The sequence below is a fragment of the Trematomus bernacchii genome, unplaced genomic scaffold, assembly GCF_902827165.1.
Source record: "Trematomus bernacchii unplaced genomic scaffold, fTreBer1.1, whole genome shotgun sequence".
Taxonomy (NCBI): Eukaryota; Metazoa; Chordata; class Actinopteri; order Perciformes; family Nototheniidae; genus Trematomus; species Trematomus bernacchii.
The window spans coordinates 897,351-920,091 of NW_022987776.1; the positions used below are offsets into that span (position 1 = coordinate 897,351).

Consider the following 22,741-nt stretch of genomic DNA (forward strand, 5'->3'; position numbering starts at 1 on the left):
GGGGAACACACACTGAAGATCATGCATCCTTCACACACACATCTGCATCAATAACAATAATATCTTTATTATTATTATTATATTTATTATTATAACCTTCTGCACGATAATGCACGACCACGGTTTGGAGTAACTCCCCCCAGAACAAAAAGGACATTAAAGGTTTCATTTTAAATCTTGAAATGTATAAATATAATATCTGATATATGACAAGTGTTAATTGGTTAATTGGCAAATGACGTAGATCAGCATACTGTCATGTTTTGGTCCTTTTAAAGCAACATCAAATGGGACAAAAATAAAACACATTAAATCAAATTATTTAGAAATAGTGCAAACCCACAACGCTTCAGACTCACAGGAGGATCACAGGAGGTACAGGTGGATCACAGCAGGTACAGGTGGATCACAGGAGGTACAGGTGGATCACAGCAGGTACAGGTGGATCACAGCAGGTACAGGAGGATCACAGGAGGTACAGGTGGATCACAGCAGGTACAGGTGGATCACAGCAGGTACAGGATGATCAATGTATGGCAAAAAGCTGCTTATATTGTGGATTTAATAACATCAAAAATCAGAAAAATAGGTGAAAATGTCCAACAATTTAGCTTTAAGTCTGCAAACATTGTCCGTGAGTCGATGGGCCTCATGCAGGAGGAGATTTATTTAATCATTTCTGGGATTTTACCGCTTGTTTTCTAGATAAGACTTTGATCAATATACAAGAACAAATCCACAAATTGTCTTATTTATGCATCAATACCATGTAATCACATTTAGATAATTATGTTTAAGTAATTATAATGTGATTATTACATAAATACCATGTCGTTTTAACAATAAAACCTTACTTACTGCTTTTAATAGTTTTTTATTTACCTGTGATGACTCTCTTGAAAATGTAATATCAAACAAGATTTTTTTTAACTATGTTTACACTCATTTTTTGGTAGAATCTCTTCAATTCTTAGTTAATATTTGCCTATAAAGGGGCTTTTATATGTTAATAATTGGTTCAATAAGATTCATGATTTAGAGCCGATTTGGATGCTTAAGAAGGTTTGTGCATCTGGGGAAAAGAAAAACCCCAAAAACTTAAAAATGAACAAAACCTGAGAATTAAACAAAAAAAACATGAAATCAAATCTGAAAAAAATTCTGAAAATTAAACAAAAAAATCTGAAAAATAAACAAAAAATATGAAAAATAAACAAAAAATTCTGAAAATTAAACAAAATTCTGAAAAAAATAAATATTCTGGAGAAAATGTTTATCTGAAAAATAAACAAAATAAATCTGAAAAATAAAGTATAGTAATATTCAAGATAAATCTTCCCGCATGAGGCCCGATGTCACATGATCTAATTTAGTAAATAAACTATTTTCTCTTCAGCAGTTCTTCTTCTGGATTTACAGTAAAACTCAAAGACATCCGAGTGAAGCGACTCTTTGGTGTGGAGAAACAGAGACGGCAGGAAGCTGCACAGACTGTCCTTTCAAAATAAAAGCCCCACAGATAATGTCCTTTCAAAATAAAAGCCCCACAGATAATGTCCTTTCAAAATAAAAGCCCCACAGATAATGCTCCCACAGTAAGAGCAGCATATCCTCACAGCTCATGGATGTACATCTAATAACTACAACACCGGACGAACACACACACACACACACACACACACACACACACACACACACACACACACACACACACACACACACACACACACACACACACACACACACACACACACACACACACACACACACACACACACACACACACACACACACACACCACACACACACACACACACACACACACACACACACACACACACACACACACACACACACACACACACACACACACACACACACCCACCACACACACACACACACACACCCCTGCGTTGAAGGCATAGAGAAAGTTAGACACAAAAAAAAACAGCTGATGTGGAAAAAATAAATCGGAATAATCATGTTTATAGATTCTTCATCACAATAAAACTGTAACCAAAATATACATTTACGCTAATCATGATAAGGAGAGACACCGCAGGTAAAGATAGGGTTGTAATTGTGATATTTTGGGCTATTTATCTTCCACTACACGTCTTCTTTCAGACTCAAATCCACATTTAGGAGTTTCTTTCACCAACTGTGTCTGGTTGAGTCTGCAGATTTCTCCTAAACTCACACACATCACATGACCACACATGAAGCCACGTGACGCCACGTGACGCCACGTGACGCCTCATTTGCATAGTTAAACATGAAGTGGTGATATTTAACATTTGACCCCGTTCACCTGCAGTGTCTCCCTCTTCATACAGATGTCTCTCCAGTGTAAGAACTCTCCTAATATATTAATGTAAACTCTTCGGGGGTAAACATTTCAGCACTGTTTTGTGCATTTCATTGGCAAAAAACAAACAAACAAAAACGATGCCCGGCACACAAACTTCGTATCTATTTTACCTTCCTCGTAATAAATAAACTTGATTTTAAAATGAAAGCAAAGTGACTCCGTATGTTCTTCTCCTGAAACAATAAAACGGTGTGAGATGATACCAGCCCTTATTCTGAGACTCAAGTGCTCTACGAGGCTCCGTCTGGACACACACACATGACGAATTAAAGACAGAAGAATCATTTAAAGCAGGAACAGACTTCACTGATTGGTCGTCCTTCACAAACGTCCTGATTGGTTCAAAGGACGTCAGACTTTTCTCCTCCTTTGAGTCCGCAGAGAGGAATAAAGTCCTTCCTCTCAGCGGGTGTAGAGATATATATATTTATGAGATATATACGAGGGGTTAAAGCTCCTCCTCCTCTTCTCTCTGAGGTGATGAAGAGGAGGAGGAAGATGTGATCAGAGTTCGGCTCGACGCTGCATCAGAGCTGATACCACTTCTTATCTTTGTACTTCAGCATCATCTGGGGAGGGGAAGGAGAGGGGGAATGTTACAAAAACAAGCTTGACTTTAACAAAAGTAGAGCTTCAATTAAACTGCACTTTGGTCTGGAACAAAAGGAGACCAACATGATATTCAAACTGGAATAAAATGTGTTAATAATAGACGAAAACCCTAATAAATGTTTCTTTAAAGGTCACCTATCATGCTATTTCTAGGCATTTATTATGGGTCTCAGTACAAATATATAAAAACATGTCTATGAGGTGTTTTGCTCAAAATACAAACAGATCATGCATTTTAGAAATCCCTCACTTCCCTTTGTTCCAGCTGTGAGAGAAACGCGGATTCTGGGTCCTTAGCTTGAACAACAAAAAAAAGAGGAGGCGGAGCTAATGCCTGCTCAGAATTCTACCGGAGATAAAAATACATTCTACTGTGATAAAACGCCATCCTGTTCTAAACCACATCAAGGATTATTTCTGAAACAGTATGGAGCTCAAAGGCTTTCTCTCTTGCCGGTTATACCACAAGGTGAGTTCCTTTTTATTTCCTGCTTCTTCACACACATGCTCTCCAGTACAGGTTAGCTCTGAGTGTTAGCGATGCTAATGTAAACACCGACCATATTACGTCCAAAACAGTCGGGCATTGTTTCTGATAGCAACGTTTCTGATTGGGCCGTGGGTCCACATTTCAGATATTACGTCATATCGGACGCAAATCTGGATCAGCTCCGTTGTTCCCCCGTTTTTAGAGATTTGGGTACGGAGGAAAAGAGAGAGGGTTTTATTTTCTGACGCTGCGTGAGTTCCCCGACACACCGGGGACACATCTTGATGTAGAGAAGACATCAGAAAGTGACTTTTGCATGATAGGTCCCCTTTAATAGGACTAAAATATGACTCAAATTGGAATAAAACGACTTAAATGTAAGACTGCTATAAAACTAGACTAAAGTCTGGAATAAAAGGAGACTAAAATGAAACCCAAACTGGAATAAAATGAAAGTACACTAAAAACCTATAACTATTAATGATAAAAAATCACTAAACGAGTTCCTCCTGAGGTCTAAAGGAGTAAATAATTGATCTGTTTTAATTAGCCGTGATGAGTGCCGTACATCGTGGGCGTGTTTGGAGAAGGAGTCGGCGCTGTTCATCATGGCGGCCGTGCGGTCCTCCAGTTCCCCGAGTTTCTGTCCTCGTTCGTCCAGAGCGATGCGAGCACGAGCGAGATCTCCCACGACTCCTGAAGCCGCTCCCTTCATCCCCTCCATCCCCCCCCGAGCCGGGGATCAGCTGGGCCAGGCTGCGAGACGCCTTCCCAGACCCCAACTCTCCAACTGACACAAAGAGGGAGAGATAATTATATTAATATCAGTTTTACTAGAGTAAAAGTGGAATCAAACTAAACATAAAACATGTTCAAACTAAAATCCTTTCAAAATAAAAGCTTTGAGGTTCCTGACAACACTAACTTAGATAGTTAGAGGTTTAACACCAGAGTAATATTAATAATAAATAGCATCCTAATTATATTTGGGGCAGTTTAAAGCAAAATAACAATCACATATATCTGGATTTCAAATTACAGTCAAGAAAAAAATATTTAATTTTTTCTGCAGGATTTGCTCATCTTTTATTCTGAAAATCTGTCAGAATCCATTAGAATAGAGCAAATAAAAAGCATAACATGATCATAAAGTATATAATGTGATATATGTGTACTCACAGAGGTCCTCCCGGTCCAGAGACTGAGCTCCTCCTCCGAACAGACCTTTAAAGAATCCTCTGTTCGGAGCCTCGGGGGTTTCAACCGGGCTGAACAGCTCACTCAGCATCTCCTGGAACATCAGAAATATATATAAATATTACCTGCAGAAATACAGGTATTACTAACTCACTCAGCATCTCGTAAAACATCCACATCTTTAATATAAACTATATCACCTGTAGAAATAAAGATATTGAACAATGTAACTGGCTGTTACAGTAATAAACCTCCCCCCTCACCTGTCTGTGTTCACAGGTGTCCTGGCTGTTACAGGAACCCCCCTCCCCTCTCTGTGTTCATAGGTGTCCTGGCTGTTACCTGTCTGTTACAGTAACCCCCCTCACCTGTCTGTGTTCACAGGTGTCCTGGCTGTTACAGTAACCCCCCTCACCTGTCTGTGCTCACAGGTGTCCTGGCTGTTACAGTAACCCCCCTCACCCCCCCTCCCTTACCTCCCTCACCTGTCTGTGCTCACAGGTGTCCTGGCTGTTACAGTAACCCCCCTCACCTGTCTGTGCTCACAGGTGTCCTGGCTGTTACAGTAACCCCCCTCACCTGTCTGTGCTCACAGGTGTCCTGGCTGTTACAGTAACCCCCCCTCACCTGTCTGTGCTCACAGGTGTCCTGGCTGTTACAGTAACCCCCCTCACCTGTCTGTGCTCACAGGTGTCCTGGCTGTTATAGTAACCCCCCTCACCTGTCTGTGCTCACAGGTGTCCTGGCTGTTACAGTAACCCCCCTCACCTGTCTGTGCTCACAGGTGTCCTGGCTGTTACAGTAACCCCCCTCACCTGTCTGTGCTCACAGGTGTCCTGGCTGTTACCTGGCTGTTACAGTAACCCCCCTCACCTGTCTGTGCTCACAGGTGTCCTGGCTGTTACAGTAACCCCCCTCACCTGTCTGTGCTCACAGGTGTCCTGGCTGTTACAGTAACCCCCCTCACCTGTCTGTGCTCACAGGTGTCCTGGCTGTTATAGTAACCCCCCTCACCTGTCTGTGCTCACAGGTGTCCTGGCTGTTACAGTAACCCCCCTCACCTGTCTGTGCTCACAGGTGTCCTGGCTGTTATAGTAACCCCCTTCACCTGTCTGTGCTCACAGGTGTCCTGGCTGTTACAGTAACCCCCCTCACCTGTCTGTGCTCACAGGTGTCCTGGCTGTTACAGTAACCCCCCTCACCTGTCTGTGCTCACAGGTGTCCTGGCTGTTACCTGGCTGTTACAGTAACCCCCCTCACCTGTCTGTGCTCACAGGTGTCCTGGCTGTTACAGTAACCCCCCTCACCTGTCTGTGCTCACAGGTGTCCTGGCTGTAGGTGAGCCTCTGGATCTCCGTGGGGGAGGTCAGGTAGAGAGCCTGGCCCAGGTGAGAGAAGCAGAAGGTTCTGGCGATCCTCATGTCCGTCAGAGGGAGGTAGTTCACGTCCAGCAGGGGGCGCAAGCTGGGCAAACTGAGAGGGGGGGGACACATTAAGAATTAATACAAAATAACATTTACTATTTATTCAAATTAAGAATCTTTTATTGAATTTTTAGGGGCGACAGACTTTTAAAAACCTCAATAGAAACTTCAAATGTAAGTCTATATTTAAGGGTTTTGCAGAATAAATGTTAAATAATCTGAACTAACTTCAACATAAAGTACATCTATATGACCACAATAATAAAAAAAGTATACTTATTATTTATTCATTTTATCTAAGAGGGATGAAGTCTGTAGAACATGACGACAGACGTTCAAAGCTTCATTAAAAAACCCTGAAATATTTCAAAATGTTTTATTGTTGTTATTAATTTGAGTAAAATTTGCATATTTTAACTTTAACTTCTCACATTTACATAAGTATTTGTATTCTAATGTATTCTAAAATAGAGCAACAGTCATTAAACCCAATATCTCACAGGGGTTCAGAGTGAAAGTCACTTATTGTGACTCCCCCAGGTATTTATAACCCTATATGTTATCGTACCTGAGGGTCATGATGTGTCTGTGTATTGTTGTTGTTGTTGTGCTACCAGAGGCCTGTACTACGAAGCCGGATGTTCTCTTAGCCGGCTGACTTCAGGGAAAACTCTGGCTTTCCGGTCCTACGACGCTGGTTCTCTTTTTAGCGGGCTAGATCTCCATGGTAACTTATGCTGAGCGGCTAACCTCCTCGGGAGCAGGTTAGGTTGCAGGCTAAGAGATCAACTCAGTGAAAGCACCGCCTGCTGACCAATCAGAGCTCCGTGTGCGGAGTTTAAAGCTATCAAGTCATATTACAGGATAGAGGAAATACAGAAAAACTGCCGTTGCAGGAAAGACGGCCGGCAAAAATCAACTGACTGTGTGAACGTGAACATTAATAGAATATCCCCTCCCATCTTCAGAGCAATCTGACTATTATAACATTAGCATTAAGAAAGCTTACTTAAATATCTGCCACGACATAAGTAACCGGATCAGAGTAACATTAAGTACAGTCCGCGGCACTGTGAGTGCAGACGTCGATGTGTCCCATTATCATTCATATCATATCACATCATAATGTATCATATATCTCCTTATCTGAGTCAGCTGAGCCGTATCTGGCCGTGCAACACTCACAGTGTCACATACTGTATGCAGAAGTATTATTTTAAGCAACACATTAAGTTGACGAAACACTCGAGTCAAATGTAATTAAAGTCAGATCGTGTCTTGGACGGGGCAGTGATTTCATAAACCTGTTAATGTACGCATTCAAACACTTTTTCTTTTACCAGCTGTATTCACCTTGCAGGTGCAGCTATGTGGCTTTGATCCTGGATAAAGTGTTTAAGTCATGGATGTTTAAAGTTTAACTTCTTCATATTTGACTAATATTAAAGTTCACTTTTCATTCAGGAAGTATGGCGCTGCGCTGTCAGTACGCTTGTCCATGTTTGTGATTGGTCGAATGCTCCAAATACCACCCCTTTGATGTGAACGCGCACCTAACTAGATAGGACACGGCTGGCTTGAGCGATCCACTTGATAACCAGCGTCGTAGGACCGCTTAGCGCCAGCGCGTATGTTTTGGATTGGGCCAACCGGCTAACTCCAACATATCCAGGTTAGGTTGAACCAGCTTCGTAGTACAGGTCTCTGAGGGTCATGAATTTTGAATTTGAATAGGGAGGGATGAAACCCTCTTTAATGGTCACACATGCAGAGCACACAGCACACACAGTGAAATTTGGCCTCTGCTTTTAACCCATCCTAGTACAAGGAGTCTAGTACTAGGAGCAGTGGGCAGCTATTGTACAGCGCCCGGGGAGCAATGGGAGTGGGGGGGAAGGGGGGTGTCCGGTGCCTTGCTCAAGGGCACCACGGCAGGGCAGGAGGTGAACTGGGACCTCTCCAAGTAGAAGTCCACATTCCATATTTAGGTCTGGTCGGGGACTTGAACCAGCGACCCTACGGCTCCCAGTCCAAGCCCCTACTGACTGAGCCACTGCCGGACATGATGTGTCTGTGTATTGTTGTGTATTGTTGTTGTTGTTGTGGTACCTGAGGGTCATGATGTGTCTGTGTATTGTTGTGTATTGTTGTTGTTGTTGTGGTACCTGAGGGTCATGATGTGTCCGTTGGCACAGAAGCATGCGATGCAGTTGCCCCCCCCCAGCGTCACCACGTCGGCCCTCAGCACGAAGGAGCTCTCGCTGATGCTGTGTTTGTGGAGGCGGCTCTGAGAGGGCAGAGCCAGCACCTTGGCCTGTTTCTCTGACACCAGGACCAGGAACTGAGAGTCCTGACCCTCCACTGAGGGGGGGGGCGAGGGGGGGCGGCGCCGCCTCTTCTCCCGCTGGTCCTCCTCAGAGCCGTTCGGGTCGTACCATTGTTCAGAGGGGGGGGGGGAGGAGGGAGCCACTGGAGTCCAGAAGAGCCATCGTGAGGATCCCCGCCTTCAGGGTCTCCAGAGAGCCTAAACAGGGACATACAGAGATTCAGTTATAACTAATACATAAAACAACTTAAAATACAATTAAGGGGGATATTTGTAGTCATTTTGTGTTCATTTGTGTCCATTTATAGTCATTTGTGTCCATTCGTAGTCATTTTATGTTAATTTGTAGTCCTTTTGTAGTCATTTTGTGTCCATTTGTGTCAATTTGTAGTCATTTTGAGTCCATTTATAGTCATTAATAATCCATTTGCAGTCATTTTGGTGTAGATTTTTGACCATTTGTAGTGATTTTGAGTTCATTTGTAGTTATTTTACGCCCATACAGTATGTAGTCATTTGTGTCCATTTAAGTTGAAAAATCAGTATATATAACGTAATATAATGTAATATAGTGTCCTCACCACAGGGGGCGACCCCCACAGGCTGCTGCAGCCTCGTCTCCCCGGGGGGGGGCAGGCTGAGGGCCACCATGATGACGGAGCCCATGGAGGTGCCCAGCAGCAGAGAAGGACCCAGAGACGCATCACCTTTCCTGGGGAAACTCTCACAGAAACACAGGGAGGAGATGACCTCTCGGGACTCTCTGTCGAGGCTGCTGACGCTCGAGCTGCGGGAGCGAGAGAACGAGGCGTTCACTTCTAAAGAGAAGAGAGGAGATATCATTATTAATAATATAATGTTTCATATATTTAGAGAGGAGGTCGCTGTGAAGGATCAGAGAGCAGGAAAACAGTTAGCATGTTAGCGCTAGCTCCTGCTGAGACATGTGTGAGACGTTATTCCTGAGAAAATATGCTCGGTAGTCTACGATGAGAGACAAATTATTACTTTATATTATTTAAATGTAGCCATGATTTACAGAAAAGCTCCTACAGTTTATGACAAATTAGATTTAAGACTTTTGAAGCTTTTTAAATGACATTTTGAACACATTTAAAACCAATTTTAAGCACAATTTTTCATCTGATCTGTGCAACGAGAGGCATTTGGTACATTTTTGTGTTATTATTATATTAATAGATATTACCAAATACTTTTAGTAAGATTCCCAAAATAGTACCTAACATGTCTTATGATTTTTAAAGCCTTTCAAACCAATTAAAGCCTCATTTTTAGAATAATTAATTGAATGCCTTCTATTGTTTTTTATGGATCCCTGCACACATGTTTTACAATAAAAAAAAAAGTATTTTGCAAGTCAGGCAGGGTGCAATTTGTACATTTATTGGAATTATTTGTGCGACTACCAGACATATTTCTACTGGAATAAGGTCTCATCTGAACACCTGAAAACCTCCCGTCCCAGCAGCAGAGACAGAATCCGTTTTCACAGAGAGACGTTTCTTTAAAGGTTTCCTTCAATCAAAATAAAACATTCTCAAAGTGAAAAAGAACCGTTAGACAACGGGCCCCCCCCCACACCTCCTGCAGAGGAGCAACACACACTGTTTAGTTAGAAGACTTTCAGTGGTCATTCTGAGTCTCTTTTGTGTGTCTTTGAAGTCCTATGGTGTCTTTGAAGTCATATTGTGTCTTTGAAGTCCAATTGTGTCTTTGAAGTCATATTGTGTCTTTGAAGTCATATTGTGTCTTTGAAGTCATATTGTGTCTTTGAAGTCATATGGTGTCTTTGAAGTCATATGGTGTCTTTGAAGTCATATTGTGTCTTTGAAGTCCTATAGTGTCTTTGGGGGGGATTTTAGTCATTTAGTGTCTCTTTAGTGTCTCTTGTAGTAATATTGTGTCTTTTTGGGGTCATATTGTGTCTTTGAAGTCATATTGTGTCTTTGAAGTCCTATGGTGTCTTTGAAGTCATATTGTGTCTTTGAAGTCCTATGGTGTCTTTGAAGTCATATTGTGTCTTTGAAGTCCTATTGTGTCTTTGAAGTCCTATTGTGTCTTTGAAGTCCTATAGTGTCTTTGAAGTCATATTGTGTCTTTGAAGTCCTATGGTGTCTTTGAAGTCATATTGTGTCTTTGAAGTCCTATGGTGTCTTTGAAGTCATATTGTGTCTTTGAAGTCCTATGGTGTCTTTGAAGTCATATTGTGTCTTTGAAGTCCTATGGTGTCTTTGAAGTCATATTGTGTCTTTGAAGTCATATTGTGTCTTTGAAGTCCTATGGTGTCTTTGAAGTCATATTGTGTCTTTGAAGTCATATTGTGTCTTTGAAGTCCTATGGTGTCTTTGAAGTCATATTGTGTCTTTGAAGTCCTATTGTGTCTTTGGGGGGGGATTTTAGTCATTTAGTGTCTCTTTAGTGTCACTTGTAGTAATATTGTGTCTTTTCGAGGGATTTTAGTCATTTGGTGTCCGTTTGTGATAATTTGAAGCACTTTTGTGTATTCTTATGGTCATATTGTGTCTTTTTGAAGTAGTTTTGAGTGCAAAACTGGCATTCAAGTAGCCACAATTATTCATGCTGCCTCATTACTGTTCTTACAGCAGTCCAAACAACCTAAAGAGGATCCCAACACACACACACACACACACACTCACACAGCGCCCATAGTGTGTTCTTCAGGAGGATTCACTGCAAACAGAAGATTTAGTGTCTCTGAGTGTCTGCATTCTCCTCAGGAAGAAGTACCAGTTAGTACCAGTTAGTACCAGTTAGTACCAGTTAGTACCAGTTATCCCACTTCAGGTCCACTCACTGTGGGCTGACTTAGTTCTACTGACGGCTCGGTTTGCAGGAACGCCTTCATTCACAAAATAAAGAGGCTGCTTACAGGTGACCCTCTGCCCACCTGCAGTTAATAATGACCAACATCAGAGGATAACATTTACACTGATACAGAGGGATATCCCATAATAAACAGAGCTGTACAGGATGACACAGCGTGCTCAATAATGACCAACATCAGAGGGTGTGTTACACTGATACAGAGGGATATCCCATAATAATCAGAGCTATACAGGATGACACAGCGTGCTCAATAATGACCAACATCAGAGGGTGTGTTACACTGATACAGAGGGATATCCCATAATAATCACAGCTGTACAGGATGACACAGCGTGCTCAATAATGACCAACATCAGAGGATAACATTTATACTGATACAGAGGGATATCCCATAATAATCAGAGCTGTACAGGATGAGAAGGATCAGATGAGAGGAGGAAGAGAGGCATGTGAGTGGAGTGTGAAGGGTTAGGGTCTTTCCTTAATTTAAAAAAAGATCTCAAATCTAGATTCTTTTCTATGGAATTTAATTTGTTTTTAACTTTTTCTCAGAGTTTGACTTCAATGAGAATTTTAACTATTTACACTTTTTTCAGATTTATGAATTTTCCGGAGTTTCCCCTCTTGAGAATTTTTACTTTCAGATTTTTCCTTTTTCAGTTTTTTTTTATTACTTTTTACATTTTTTGTCAGAATTTTCACTTTTTTCAGATTTATAAAAAATAATTCTCAATGTTCAGAGTTTTTCAGCAATTTTACTATTATTCTGAGTTTTCTCTGATTATTTTCAATTTGTGGACTTTTTTCAGTTTTATTAATTTTTCTAACAATTTAGTTTATCTAAAAATGTAAGAATTTTTTAAAAATTCACTTTTTTATTAGAATGTTCACTTTATTGAGAATTGTGTCATTTTCTTCACAATCTTGACTTTTTTTTCTGACTTTTTACTTTTTCCCAACAATTACATTTTTCAAATGTTTTCTCTGAACTGACTTCTTTGCTGACATATTTTCACACTTTTTGTTAATTTCTTCCACAGAATTTTGCTCAGATCTCTATTAAAATGTTTCCCTAACCCTCTCGTACTCCTCTCATATTTTGTGTCCATTTACAGTCATTTTGAGTCCATTTGTAGTCAATTTGTGTCCATTTACAGTCATTTTGTGTCCATTTACGGTCATTTTGTGTCCATTTACAGTCATTTTGTGTCTCTTTGAAGTAATTTGTGTCTTTTAGGTTGGTTTTAAGTCATTTTGAGTCCATTTGTAGTCATTTTGTGTCCATTTGTAGTCATTTTTGTGTCCATTTGTAGTCATTTTGAGTCCATTTGTAGTCATTTTGTGTCCATTTGTAGTCACTTTGAGTCCACAATCTTGTCCATTTATAGTCAAAAATGATCACAAATTAAAATCCAGTTTTTAGTGTTTCTTACCCGGATCTGACTTTTCACCAGAGTAGCTAATTTTCCGAGAGATCCTGGCTGCAACACAAACAAACACTGACAGTGAATGAGGACAGACTGATGCTTGAACACAGAATACATAAATCAAAGACAGATAAACAAACGATGCCTGGAAGATTGTCTCTTAAGAAGTTGTTAATTCGGAGCAAATCAGTGCAAAATAATGATGATTTTGAGTCATTTTTAAGAGTGGTGATTCAACCAACGGACGACTGCTGATGGCTTTCATGAAGTTATTAATTATAATAATATTAATGTCTTTATGAGTTAAAGTTTGGATTATTCTAATTCCAATTACATTACATTCATGTCAATTGGAGCTGTCTTTATACCGGAACCAGAATCAGAATCAGAACCAGAACCAGAACCAGAACCAGAATCAGAATCAGAACCAGAACCAGAACCAGAACCAGAATCAGAATCAGAACCAGAACCAGAAACAGAACCAGCAGTTGTTTCAGAGGAACGACCACTCTTAATAAACTCTGAGATTAAACATGAACAACCAGAGCGCCTGCAACAGAAACAGACGAGGAGGAGGAGGAAGAAATATTAGTTAAATAAAGATTTAGGAATCAGAAGCCCTGGAACCAGAAAGTGAGTTAGTCACAGAGAGCCGGTTAGTGGAGGCAGAGGTTCTATGCTTTGGAGCACTCACATTATGTTCATGTGGAATACTAGACTCAAGTGGAATACTAGACTCAAGTGGAACACTAGACTCAAGTGGAACACTAGACTCAAGTGGAATACTAGACTAAAGTGGAACACTAGACTCAAGTGGAACACTAGACTAAAGTGGAACACTAGACTAAAGTGGAATACTAGACTAAAGTGGAATACTAGACTAAAGTGGAACACTAGACTCAAGTGGAACACTAGACTAAAGTGGAACACTAGACTCAAGTGGAACACTAGACTCAAGTGGAACACTAGACTCAAGTGGAACACTAGACTCAAGTGGAACACTAGACTCAAGTGGAACACTAGACTCAAGTGGAACACTAGACTCAAGTGGAATACTAGACTAAAGTGGAACACTAGACTCAAGTGGAATACTAGACTAAAGTGGAACACTAGACTCAAGTGGAACACTAGACTCAAGTGGAACACTAGACTCAAGTGGAATACTAGACTAAAATTGGACAAAAACTACAATTAAAAGTGGAATAAAACTACAATTAAAAGTGGAATAAAACTACAATTAAAAGTGGAATAAAACTACAATTAAAAGTGGAATAAAACTACAATTAAAAGTGGAATAAAACTATAATTAAAAGTGGAATAAAACTACAATTAAAAGTGGAATAAAACTAGAATTAAAAGTGGAATAAAACTACAATTAAAAGTGGAATAAAACTACAATTAAAAGTGGAATAAAACTACAATTAAAAGTGGAATAAAACTATAATTAAAAGTGGAATAAAACTACAATTAATGTGGAATAAAACTAGACTAAAACTACAATTAAAAGTGGAATAAAACTACAATTAAAAGTGGAATAAAACTACAATTAAAAGTGGAATAAAACTACAATTAAAGTGGAATAAAACTACAATTAAAAGTGGAATAAAACTACAATTAAAAGTGGAATAAAACTACAATTAAAAGTGGAATAAAACTATAATTAAAAGTGGAATAAAACTACAATTAAAAGTGGAATAAAACTACAATTAAAAGTGGAATAAAACTAGAATTAAAAGTGGAATAAAACTACAATTAAAAGTGGAATAAAACTACAATTAATGTGGAATAAAACTAGACTAAAACTACAATTAAAAGTGGAATAAAACTACAATTAATGTGGAATAAAACTACAATTAATGTGGAATAAAACTACAATTAAAAGTGGAATAAAACTACAATTAAAAGTGGAATAAAACTAGAATTAAAAGTGGAATAAAACTACAATTAAAAGTGGAATAAAACTACAATTAATGTGGAATAAAACTAGACTAAAACTACAATTAAAAGTGGAATAAAACTACAATTAATGTGGAATAAAACTACAATTAATGTGGAATAAAACTAGACTAAAACTACAATTAAAAGTGGAATAAAACTACAATTAAAAGTGGAATAAAACTATAATTAAAAGTGGAATAAAACTACAATTAAAAGTGGAATAAAACTATAATTAAAAGTGGAATAAAAGTACACTAAAACTACAACAGAAAGTGGACAAAAACTACAATAAAAGTGGACAAAAACTACAACTACAAGTGTAATAAAACTAGATGATATACTGATTATATTTAGGGCAGAATAAAGCAATCACATATATTTGGATTTCAAAACACAGTGAGAATAAGAAATGTTTCCCTGCAGGAGAATAGAGCAATGAAAAAGCATCACATGATTCATCCAGAGCAGCCGTTACACATCTGCACAGAAAAGTCATGCATTTGATTAAAATCATTTGTTAAATCACGGTTTCCCACAAACCCCGTGTGATTAGTACCAACAGGAAGTCATTAGAGGGTTAGAGAGTCAACACTTAAGGGGAAATTACCAAAGTCATTGGCAACCGTCTTGGAAAAGCGTCTGCTCTTAGACTTCACTGGAAACGAGAGAGTTTTTATTTAAAATCTGCTTTAATTAAGTGTAAATATATCAGAGCACGTGTCTCAGTACAGACCCTTCTCTATGAACCTGTGTTTCCGCTCGTCATCGGAGTTGCACGGCGACGCAGATCCTTAACGACAAACATCAGCTTTTAAAAAGAGCACTTAAAAATATTAAGAAAGGTAAGAGGAACAAAACCCCTTAAAGTTAAGATTTACCTTAAAGTTAACAATTGGTTGCACAATCAGTCTTAAATCTGCTTCTCTCCTTAAATTTGAGTTGACCTTAATCCTTATTAGGGTTTAACACTCAAGGAATCCCTTATAGTTAGTTAAACTGTTGCACAACATACCTTAAGTTAAGATTTCCCTTAAAGTTTGGGTTCCTTAAATCCATTCCATTCTTAACATTCTAATTTACCTTAATCCTAATTAGGGTTTAACACTTAAGGAATCCCTTAAAATTAGTCAAACCATTTGACAATTGACCTTAAGTTAAGATTTTCCTTAAAGTTTGAGATCCTTAAGTACAATTGGTTGTCTTAATGTCATTCTTAATTCTGCTTCTTTCCTTTAATTCTTATTAGGGATTAACACTTAAGGAATCCTTTAAAGTTTATCAAACGGTTTAACAAACAACCTTAAGTTAAGATTTACCTTAAAGTACAAGTTTCTTAAGTACAATTGGTTACACAATCATCCTTAATTCAACTTTTCTCCTTAAAATGTAAATTTACCTTAATCCTTATTAGGGTTTAACACTTAAGGAATCCCTTAAAGTTAGTTTGACAATAGACCTTAAATTAAGATTACTTAAATTAAAATCTGTTGAAATAAAATACCCTTAAGGCTTCCTCTTAAGGTTATCCTTAACATGTTGACTTTAGTATTAAAGCTTTTCTCCTTAACTTGGTTTGATAATTAAGGAATTCCTTAAAGTTAGTCAAACCGTTTGACAATAGACCTTAAATTAAGATTTCCCTTAAAGTTTGACTTGAAATAAAATACCCTTAAGGTTATCCTTGACATGTTGACCTTAGTATTCAAGCTTTTCTCCTTAACTTGGTTTAATACTTTAGTTAAACTGTTGCACTGAACACTTTAAGGGCTGCGTTAGGGTTTCCTTAAAATAAAATCAGCTGCACAAATACTCTTAAGTGTTTTCCAGGTTACCTGAGGTGGGGGGATTTGCATCGATCCTCCGAGGTGTTGGAGCCATCCACCGAGTCTCCGGCTGCTGAGGGAGAACACAGGGGATTAAACACGGAAGACTTAAAGGTAATAAAGCCTTAGTGCCGATACGGAAGCTCCTGCAGCACATATACAGTCACAAAGGGAGATCTATTAGAAGAGAGGGGCATCTCAGGGGGTCAGAGATGCACAGATCACTCTTATTTATAAAAATGTATTAATTATTTGGCCAGTCAGTGCCTTAATTAAATAGAAGCAGCTCTCTAAGGGGGAGACAGAGGGGAGGATGGAGCTGAAATGCTGCACCTGAGTGAAGAAGACATACTGTGACTACCCGATTTGCACTGCTTATAAACTCAACTTATAAACTATATCTTTCAAAAGTGTGTTGTTTTATGAAAATGTATGAAGTCGACAATCTTAGGTCGCATTCACACCTATAGTCCGATCTCAGGTGCGCACCAGACGACAGTTTGTTACATGGTTTCATGTTTCAGAAGGTTGGGTTTGCGTTCACACAGGCAAAACTCAAACGGACTATAAACTTTAAACACAAGTCATGTGCTCGGAAATGCTGTTCAACCATTGGTCAGACATTAAGGGGGTGAAAACGCAAAACCTGGCAATTTCTACCGGAGCCTCCGCCATGGAGCATCGGCAGGTTATTCTCATGCTGCTGTTAATCTGGAGAGCATATCAATGGACTCTAGCAGACAGCACATATGATTATATAATCAGACAACGTGCGATAAAAACATTATAACACACATAATGAGAGACGTTCTGCAGTAAGGAGGGGGTTCCACCGACGACAGGTGGCTCTTATGTAGTTGACGGAGCATTTTTACTTTACACGACACTGTTCAACACTTCATCCTGCTTCACTCTTTAACTAAACAACCGTGGATGTCTTGAAAAACTCTTTTGCTAAAGATTTGGAAGACATCCGCGTTCTTGTGACACGTAAATACTACGCTTCCTATGTTTTGGTGCGGACTGCGTTCACACCAGCGATGATCCGCTCCAGAGTTCACTAGCAAGCGGTCCGAGACCACCTCTTTTAGGCGGACCAGAGTCCGGTTGTTTAGTTCACTTCAGAGGGCTGCGTTCACACACCGACCCAAACGAACCGAACCGAGCGGCTAAACGCACCAGGGTTCGATTCAACCGGACTATACAAGGCTGGTGTGAATGCGACCGAAGTCATCTGGCCCCAACGGAGAAATTCCAAAGCTGCGAAAAAACCTTTCAGATTTAGAAATAATTGTCATATAAGAAAAATAACAGCGTTTTGTTCTTGAATCCACTTTTTATGATAATCTTTTATGTTAATCTTTTTCCAGGAATCTCAACAAAGTTTGGCCAGACTAATAATGTTAAGTAAAATGAAAACCATTCACAGTTAGATATGAATGATTAATGCCAATTTTCGACATTTCATTATCTAAGTACAAATGAAAAATATCTTCCTACATGGCTTTTGTTTTTACTTGTAAGTGTTTTAAGTTGTGTTTTTATGTCATAGACGTTGCATTTTATGGAAAGTTACACATGTCAGAAGGTCCTGTAAGTTTAGGAGGAAGCTTATTAGTCAATGTTTTATTAGAAAGATTCAACCGAACGTCAATTTTACATGAAAGAAAACTCATAGATATGTTTGTTTACGCTCTAAATGTAAATAAAAACAAAGGAAAGAAAGGTGTATCTCTACAGTGAAGTCTCTAAAGGCCACCGACACACCAAGCTGACACCAAAGAACACGTCTGTTGTGTCGCCTCACGTCCTCCTGCGTCTTGGCACTGGAACACACCGCAAAGACTTCAGCCGACGGCCAAGAAGCACGTACGAACTGCGCACGCGTGAGAGGCAATACCTCTCCTTACCAGCAGGCGGCGGTAGTGTGTATTCGTCATTCAGAAGAGGCAACAACCGGTAGACTGCGTGATACACCGAGAGAAGAAGAACAGACTGCGTGATATAAGCAAACAACAAATAGCGTGTGCTTTCCATTTTCACTCTACAACGAGAAGCTCACAGGGCTTTCCCCAACCTGTGTCGAGAGCTGGAGTTAAAGGTGGGGTAGGTGAGTTTGAGAAACCGGCTCGAGATACACTTTTTGTTATATTCCATGGAATGCTCTTAACATCCCGATAGCAATGAATATCTGAAGTGCTTTGACAAAAATACATTAAAAAATATCATCTGTGGAAGCCGTAGTACTGTAAAAAGCACGACCAATCATCTGAGCCGGCCCGGCTAAAATAACTGGATGGCCTACCTGCCTGTCAGCCTTCCATCTGTGCACAAACTTATCTCGTGCCCTCATTGGTCATGTGCGCGTTCGTGTGTGTTGGAGGAGGGGCTCTGTAAGGAAGTGGCAGATTTTCTCCGGTTGTGTATTTTCAAATTCTAGCGCACTCGAGCTGGTTTCTCAAACTTACCTACCCCACCTTTAAGTGAAATCTCAGATCTGCCTTCTTAATAGTTTGTTTGGGTCCCTCACTTCCGTTCGCTTCTCATGCACTGATTCGCTAGCTGAACAGCCAATCAGAGTGATTTCTTTTACCGACAGCCTACCGATTCAACATGTTGAATCGGCCGCGGAAGGTGTCGGCACGGCCGAAAAGAACACGACGGTGCGGGACACACCAATCTGAGTAGGGCGACACAATGCTCAAAACATCTATCGACATCTATCGACGGCCGAAGTCGGCTTGGTGTGTCAGGAGCTTTAAGATCATGAGGTTTTAGGGATTTGGGGCTACGAGGAAAGAGTTCAACTTATATTTGGGAACACGGACACAGCGTGACTTACTGATGTGAGACGAGCGCAGTTTTTTCACAGACTCAGAATAAAGGTTAGACAGTCGAGACATGCAAGACGTCTCAGAGGGACCGTCTTTATCAAACTCACTCACTGACAAACAAACAGAGAAACAAACAGAAAAAGACGTGAAAACAAGTCAAAAAGGAAAAGAGAAGTCTCAGAGGATCGCTGCTGGATCTATAATTTAACAGTAAACATATTAGATTATTTAAATAATATTCCTTCAGAGTGCAAGCATTACCCATCATTTAAAAGCCCGAATAAGCACAGCATTATCTCTCTCTCTACTATGCAGAGATTTGTTTATTACTCCTGATCCGTCACACATGATGCATTCAGGGACTGTCAGAAAGCGGAACGTCTGACAATACTTTCTGGTAAAAACAGAATCCAGAAGTGTTTTTATTAAGACTTCGATAAATCACATATTTGGCTAATATAAACTCATATCATTTTATTATTAGTTATAATTCATTATTTTAAGACATTTAAAGCCTTTTTAAAGATTATAATGAAAAATAAAATACAAATTCAGCAGCAGGCCGGTGGAGACTGAAATCAATAAACAGAAATACAATTGAAAGTAAAAGACACGAAACAGAGAGACTAAAACAAGCCAAGAAATATTAAATATTGTCTGTTATTATATTGAAAGGAGCTGCAGCTGTTCAGAAGGATTTAGCAACACAAAGACATAACATAATAGATATAAATATATTATTCTGGGGCTCCTCTCACCTGCAGATCTGGTAGAGTCCCTAACAGATATATATATATATATATTTCCTCTCACCTGTGGAGGTGTGCCTGGTCTTGCGGGGGATCTGGGCTGCCTCAGGTGAGGGTCTGCTGGGCTGCAGAGCTCTGATATTCCCATGTTGAGGAGCAGAGTCTTCTGGAGGAAGTCCACACCACAGCGAGGCCGCTGCTGTTCCAAACACCACGCTGAGGACATTCATATTGTTTTTAATTTAGCCATGAATTACAGTTCCTACAAATTAAGGCATGTTACTTTTAAGACTTATTAAGCTTTTAAAATGCCATAGGGAAACATTTAAGACCAATTTTAAGAGACACTTTTCATAGAATCTGATCTGTGTAACGAGAGGCATTTGGTACATTTTTATATTAAATAGATATGACTTATTTCTTACGATGTTTAAAGCTTTTTAAACCAGTGTGGTGCGCGTGTTGTTACTCACAGAGGCCGTACGATGAGTTGACAGCGAGGCTTGTAATTGGTTGAGGAGGCTCCCCGCTGACCCACAGCAGCTGAACCACCAACTCCACCTGGAAACCTGGAGACTGTTTGAGAGGAGAGGAGCGCACTCTATACACACACACACACACACACACACCACACACACACACACACACACACACACACACACACACACACACACACACCACACCCACACACACACCACACACACACACACACACACACACCACACACACACACCCACACACACACACACACACACACACCACACAACACACCACACCCACACACACACACACACACACACACACACACAACCACACACACACACACACACACACACACCACACACACACACACACACACACACACACACACCACACACACACAACACACACACACACACAACACCCACACACACCCACACACACACACACACACACACACACACACACACACACACACACACACACCCACACACACACCACAAATTAATTTTATTCCCTTTAAATGTTTTTTTCAACATTCATTGCAACTTCCAAAACCAGGAGTCCATACAAAACCTACAAGTTTCACTTTTCTGAAGATCAACACCTCCTCTCTTAAAGCTTTGGTGCAACTGAGTCCTTGAACTACTTTAAATATGATCTACAGTTCCCTCCTCCCTCTGTAAAGGTGTTTGTTCTTACTGAAGGCAGGGTTTGTTGTCTCTGGGCCCGTCACAGTTGGGGGTCTGAGGGGGGGCGTCGGCCTCCTGAGGGCTGGAGGGGGGGGGCAGGCTCTGCTCAGGTGACTCAGGTGAGTCTCCCTCACTGAACTCACTCTGCATACGCACCTCCAGCAGCTGGAAACAAGAGGGGTGACATTTTGTGTTAAGAATAACAAAGGAATTAAAATATGTAATAATAGTATTACCCCAATAGAAATTTGACCATAAAAAGGAATTTCCTGTCCCTGTCTTGCCCTGGACTTTCTGAATGTCTTAGAAAACTATTATGTGTGTAGATGTTTGTGCAGATGTCCTCCCACCCACCTGCAGGGTGTCGGTGGTGACTTCCTGTTTGCTGAACCTGTAGATGATGATGTGAGCAGAGACTCCGCCACACACAGCATTCTGCTCTCAGGACACCAGCTCAGCGTCTGGATGGCAAACGGATCCTCGTCCACCATCTCTGACCCTCCTTTCTCCTCCGATCGCCGAGAGCGCTCAAACACCTTCGCCGTCTTCAACTTATACCATCTGCAGCATCACTGAGGGAAATACACATAAACATGTTTAAATGTAATCTGTACTCATAGTATACACATGCTAGCTGGTATAACACACCTGCAGCATCACTGAGGGCAGAAATACATATAATACATGTGTGACGGGGTCAGTTTTTATGGGATCTTAAGGGTTATCTTGAGGGTTAATGTGCACAAACCTGAGTCAAACAGGATTACATACAGCTCATTAAACGTACATTTAATTAAATACATATCTTCTACTCACGTGCAGAAGCATCCCAAAATTTGATCGACCCGTCAGCATGTCTAAAAAAACAAAGTAAATAATATGAGATCATTTGTTCACTTTAAATGCATATAAGTTCATGTATTCATAATCATTCATATGAGTAACTGACCCAGTGATGATGATCTCTGGGTAACTCTGAGTGCCTTGCCCCCAGTTCCCTCCACTGATGGGCCATTCCTGTCCAATTCAGATCAAAACATGTTGCATTTAGTTTGATCTCTGCAGGGTTTTCTGCACGTTATTCTAATTCAAAGTGTACTGCACCTTCTTGCTGAAGCACTGCCTCTCTCTGCCGGCTGCCCACAGAGTACAGCTGGGATCAGTTCAGACGGACAGTCCACGAAGTATTCACAGCAGGTGACCGGGGACTCGTGCAGCGTGAGGGGGTACGGGGTCTCGAAGATAGGGTACCTGCACACACACACCGGGACAGAAGATAGAACATTTCTGAGTATGTTTGGCTGCGTGTGTGTGTGTATGTGTGTGTGTGTGTGTGTGTATTGTGTGTGTGTGTATGTATGTGTGTGTGTGTGTGTGTGTGTGTATGTGTGTGTATGTGTGTGTGTGTGTATTGTGTGTGTGTGTGTAGTGTGTGTGTTGTGTGTGTGTATGTGTGTGTGTGTGGATTGTGTTTGTGTTTGTGTGTGTGTGTATATGTTGTGTTGTGTGG

At 40.2% G+C, this 22,741-nt stretch overlaps 1 protein-coding gene across 1 annotated transcript; it reads right to left on the reverse strand.

Annotated features, from left to right (window-relative positions):
- Positions 1-1,966: 1,966 nt before the first annotated feature.
- On the reverse strand, positions 1,967-22,518 carry stxbp5b (syntaxin binding protein 5b (tomosyn); the record flags this gene model as incomplete). Its single annotated transcript, XM_034149027.1, is given in 25 exon segments — positions 1,967-2,940; positions 4,042-4,203; positions 4,205-4,263; positions 4,653-4,764; positions 5,978-6,143; positions 8,260-8,537; positions 8,539-8,618; positions 9,002-9,238; positions 12,722-12,769; positions 15,261-15,308; positions 15,387-15,446; positions 16,490-16,549; positions 17,574-17,595; positions 20,124-20,240; positions 20,243-20,268; positions 20,527-20,660; positions 21,242-21,396; positions 21,586-21,653; positions 21,656-21,792; positions 21,878-21,890; positions 22,048-22,088; positions 22,181-22,248; positions 22,336-22,356; positions 22,358-22,385; positions 22,387-22,518. Coding segments are annotated over 25 exon segments (2,314 nt in total), but the record flags the coding sequence as incomplete, so codon positions are not given.
- Between the last annotated feature and the right edge of the window lie 223 nt (positions 22,519-22,741).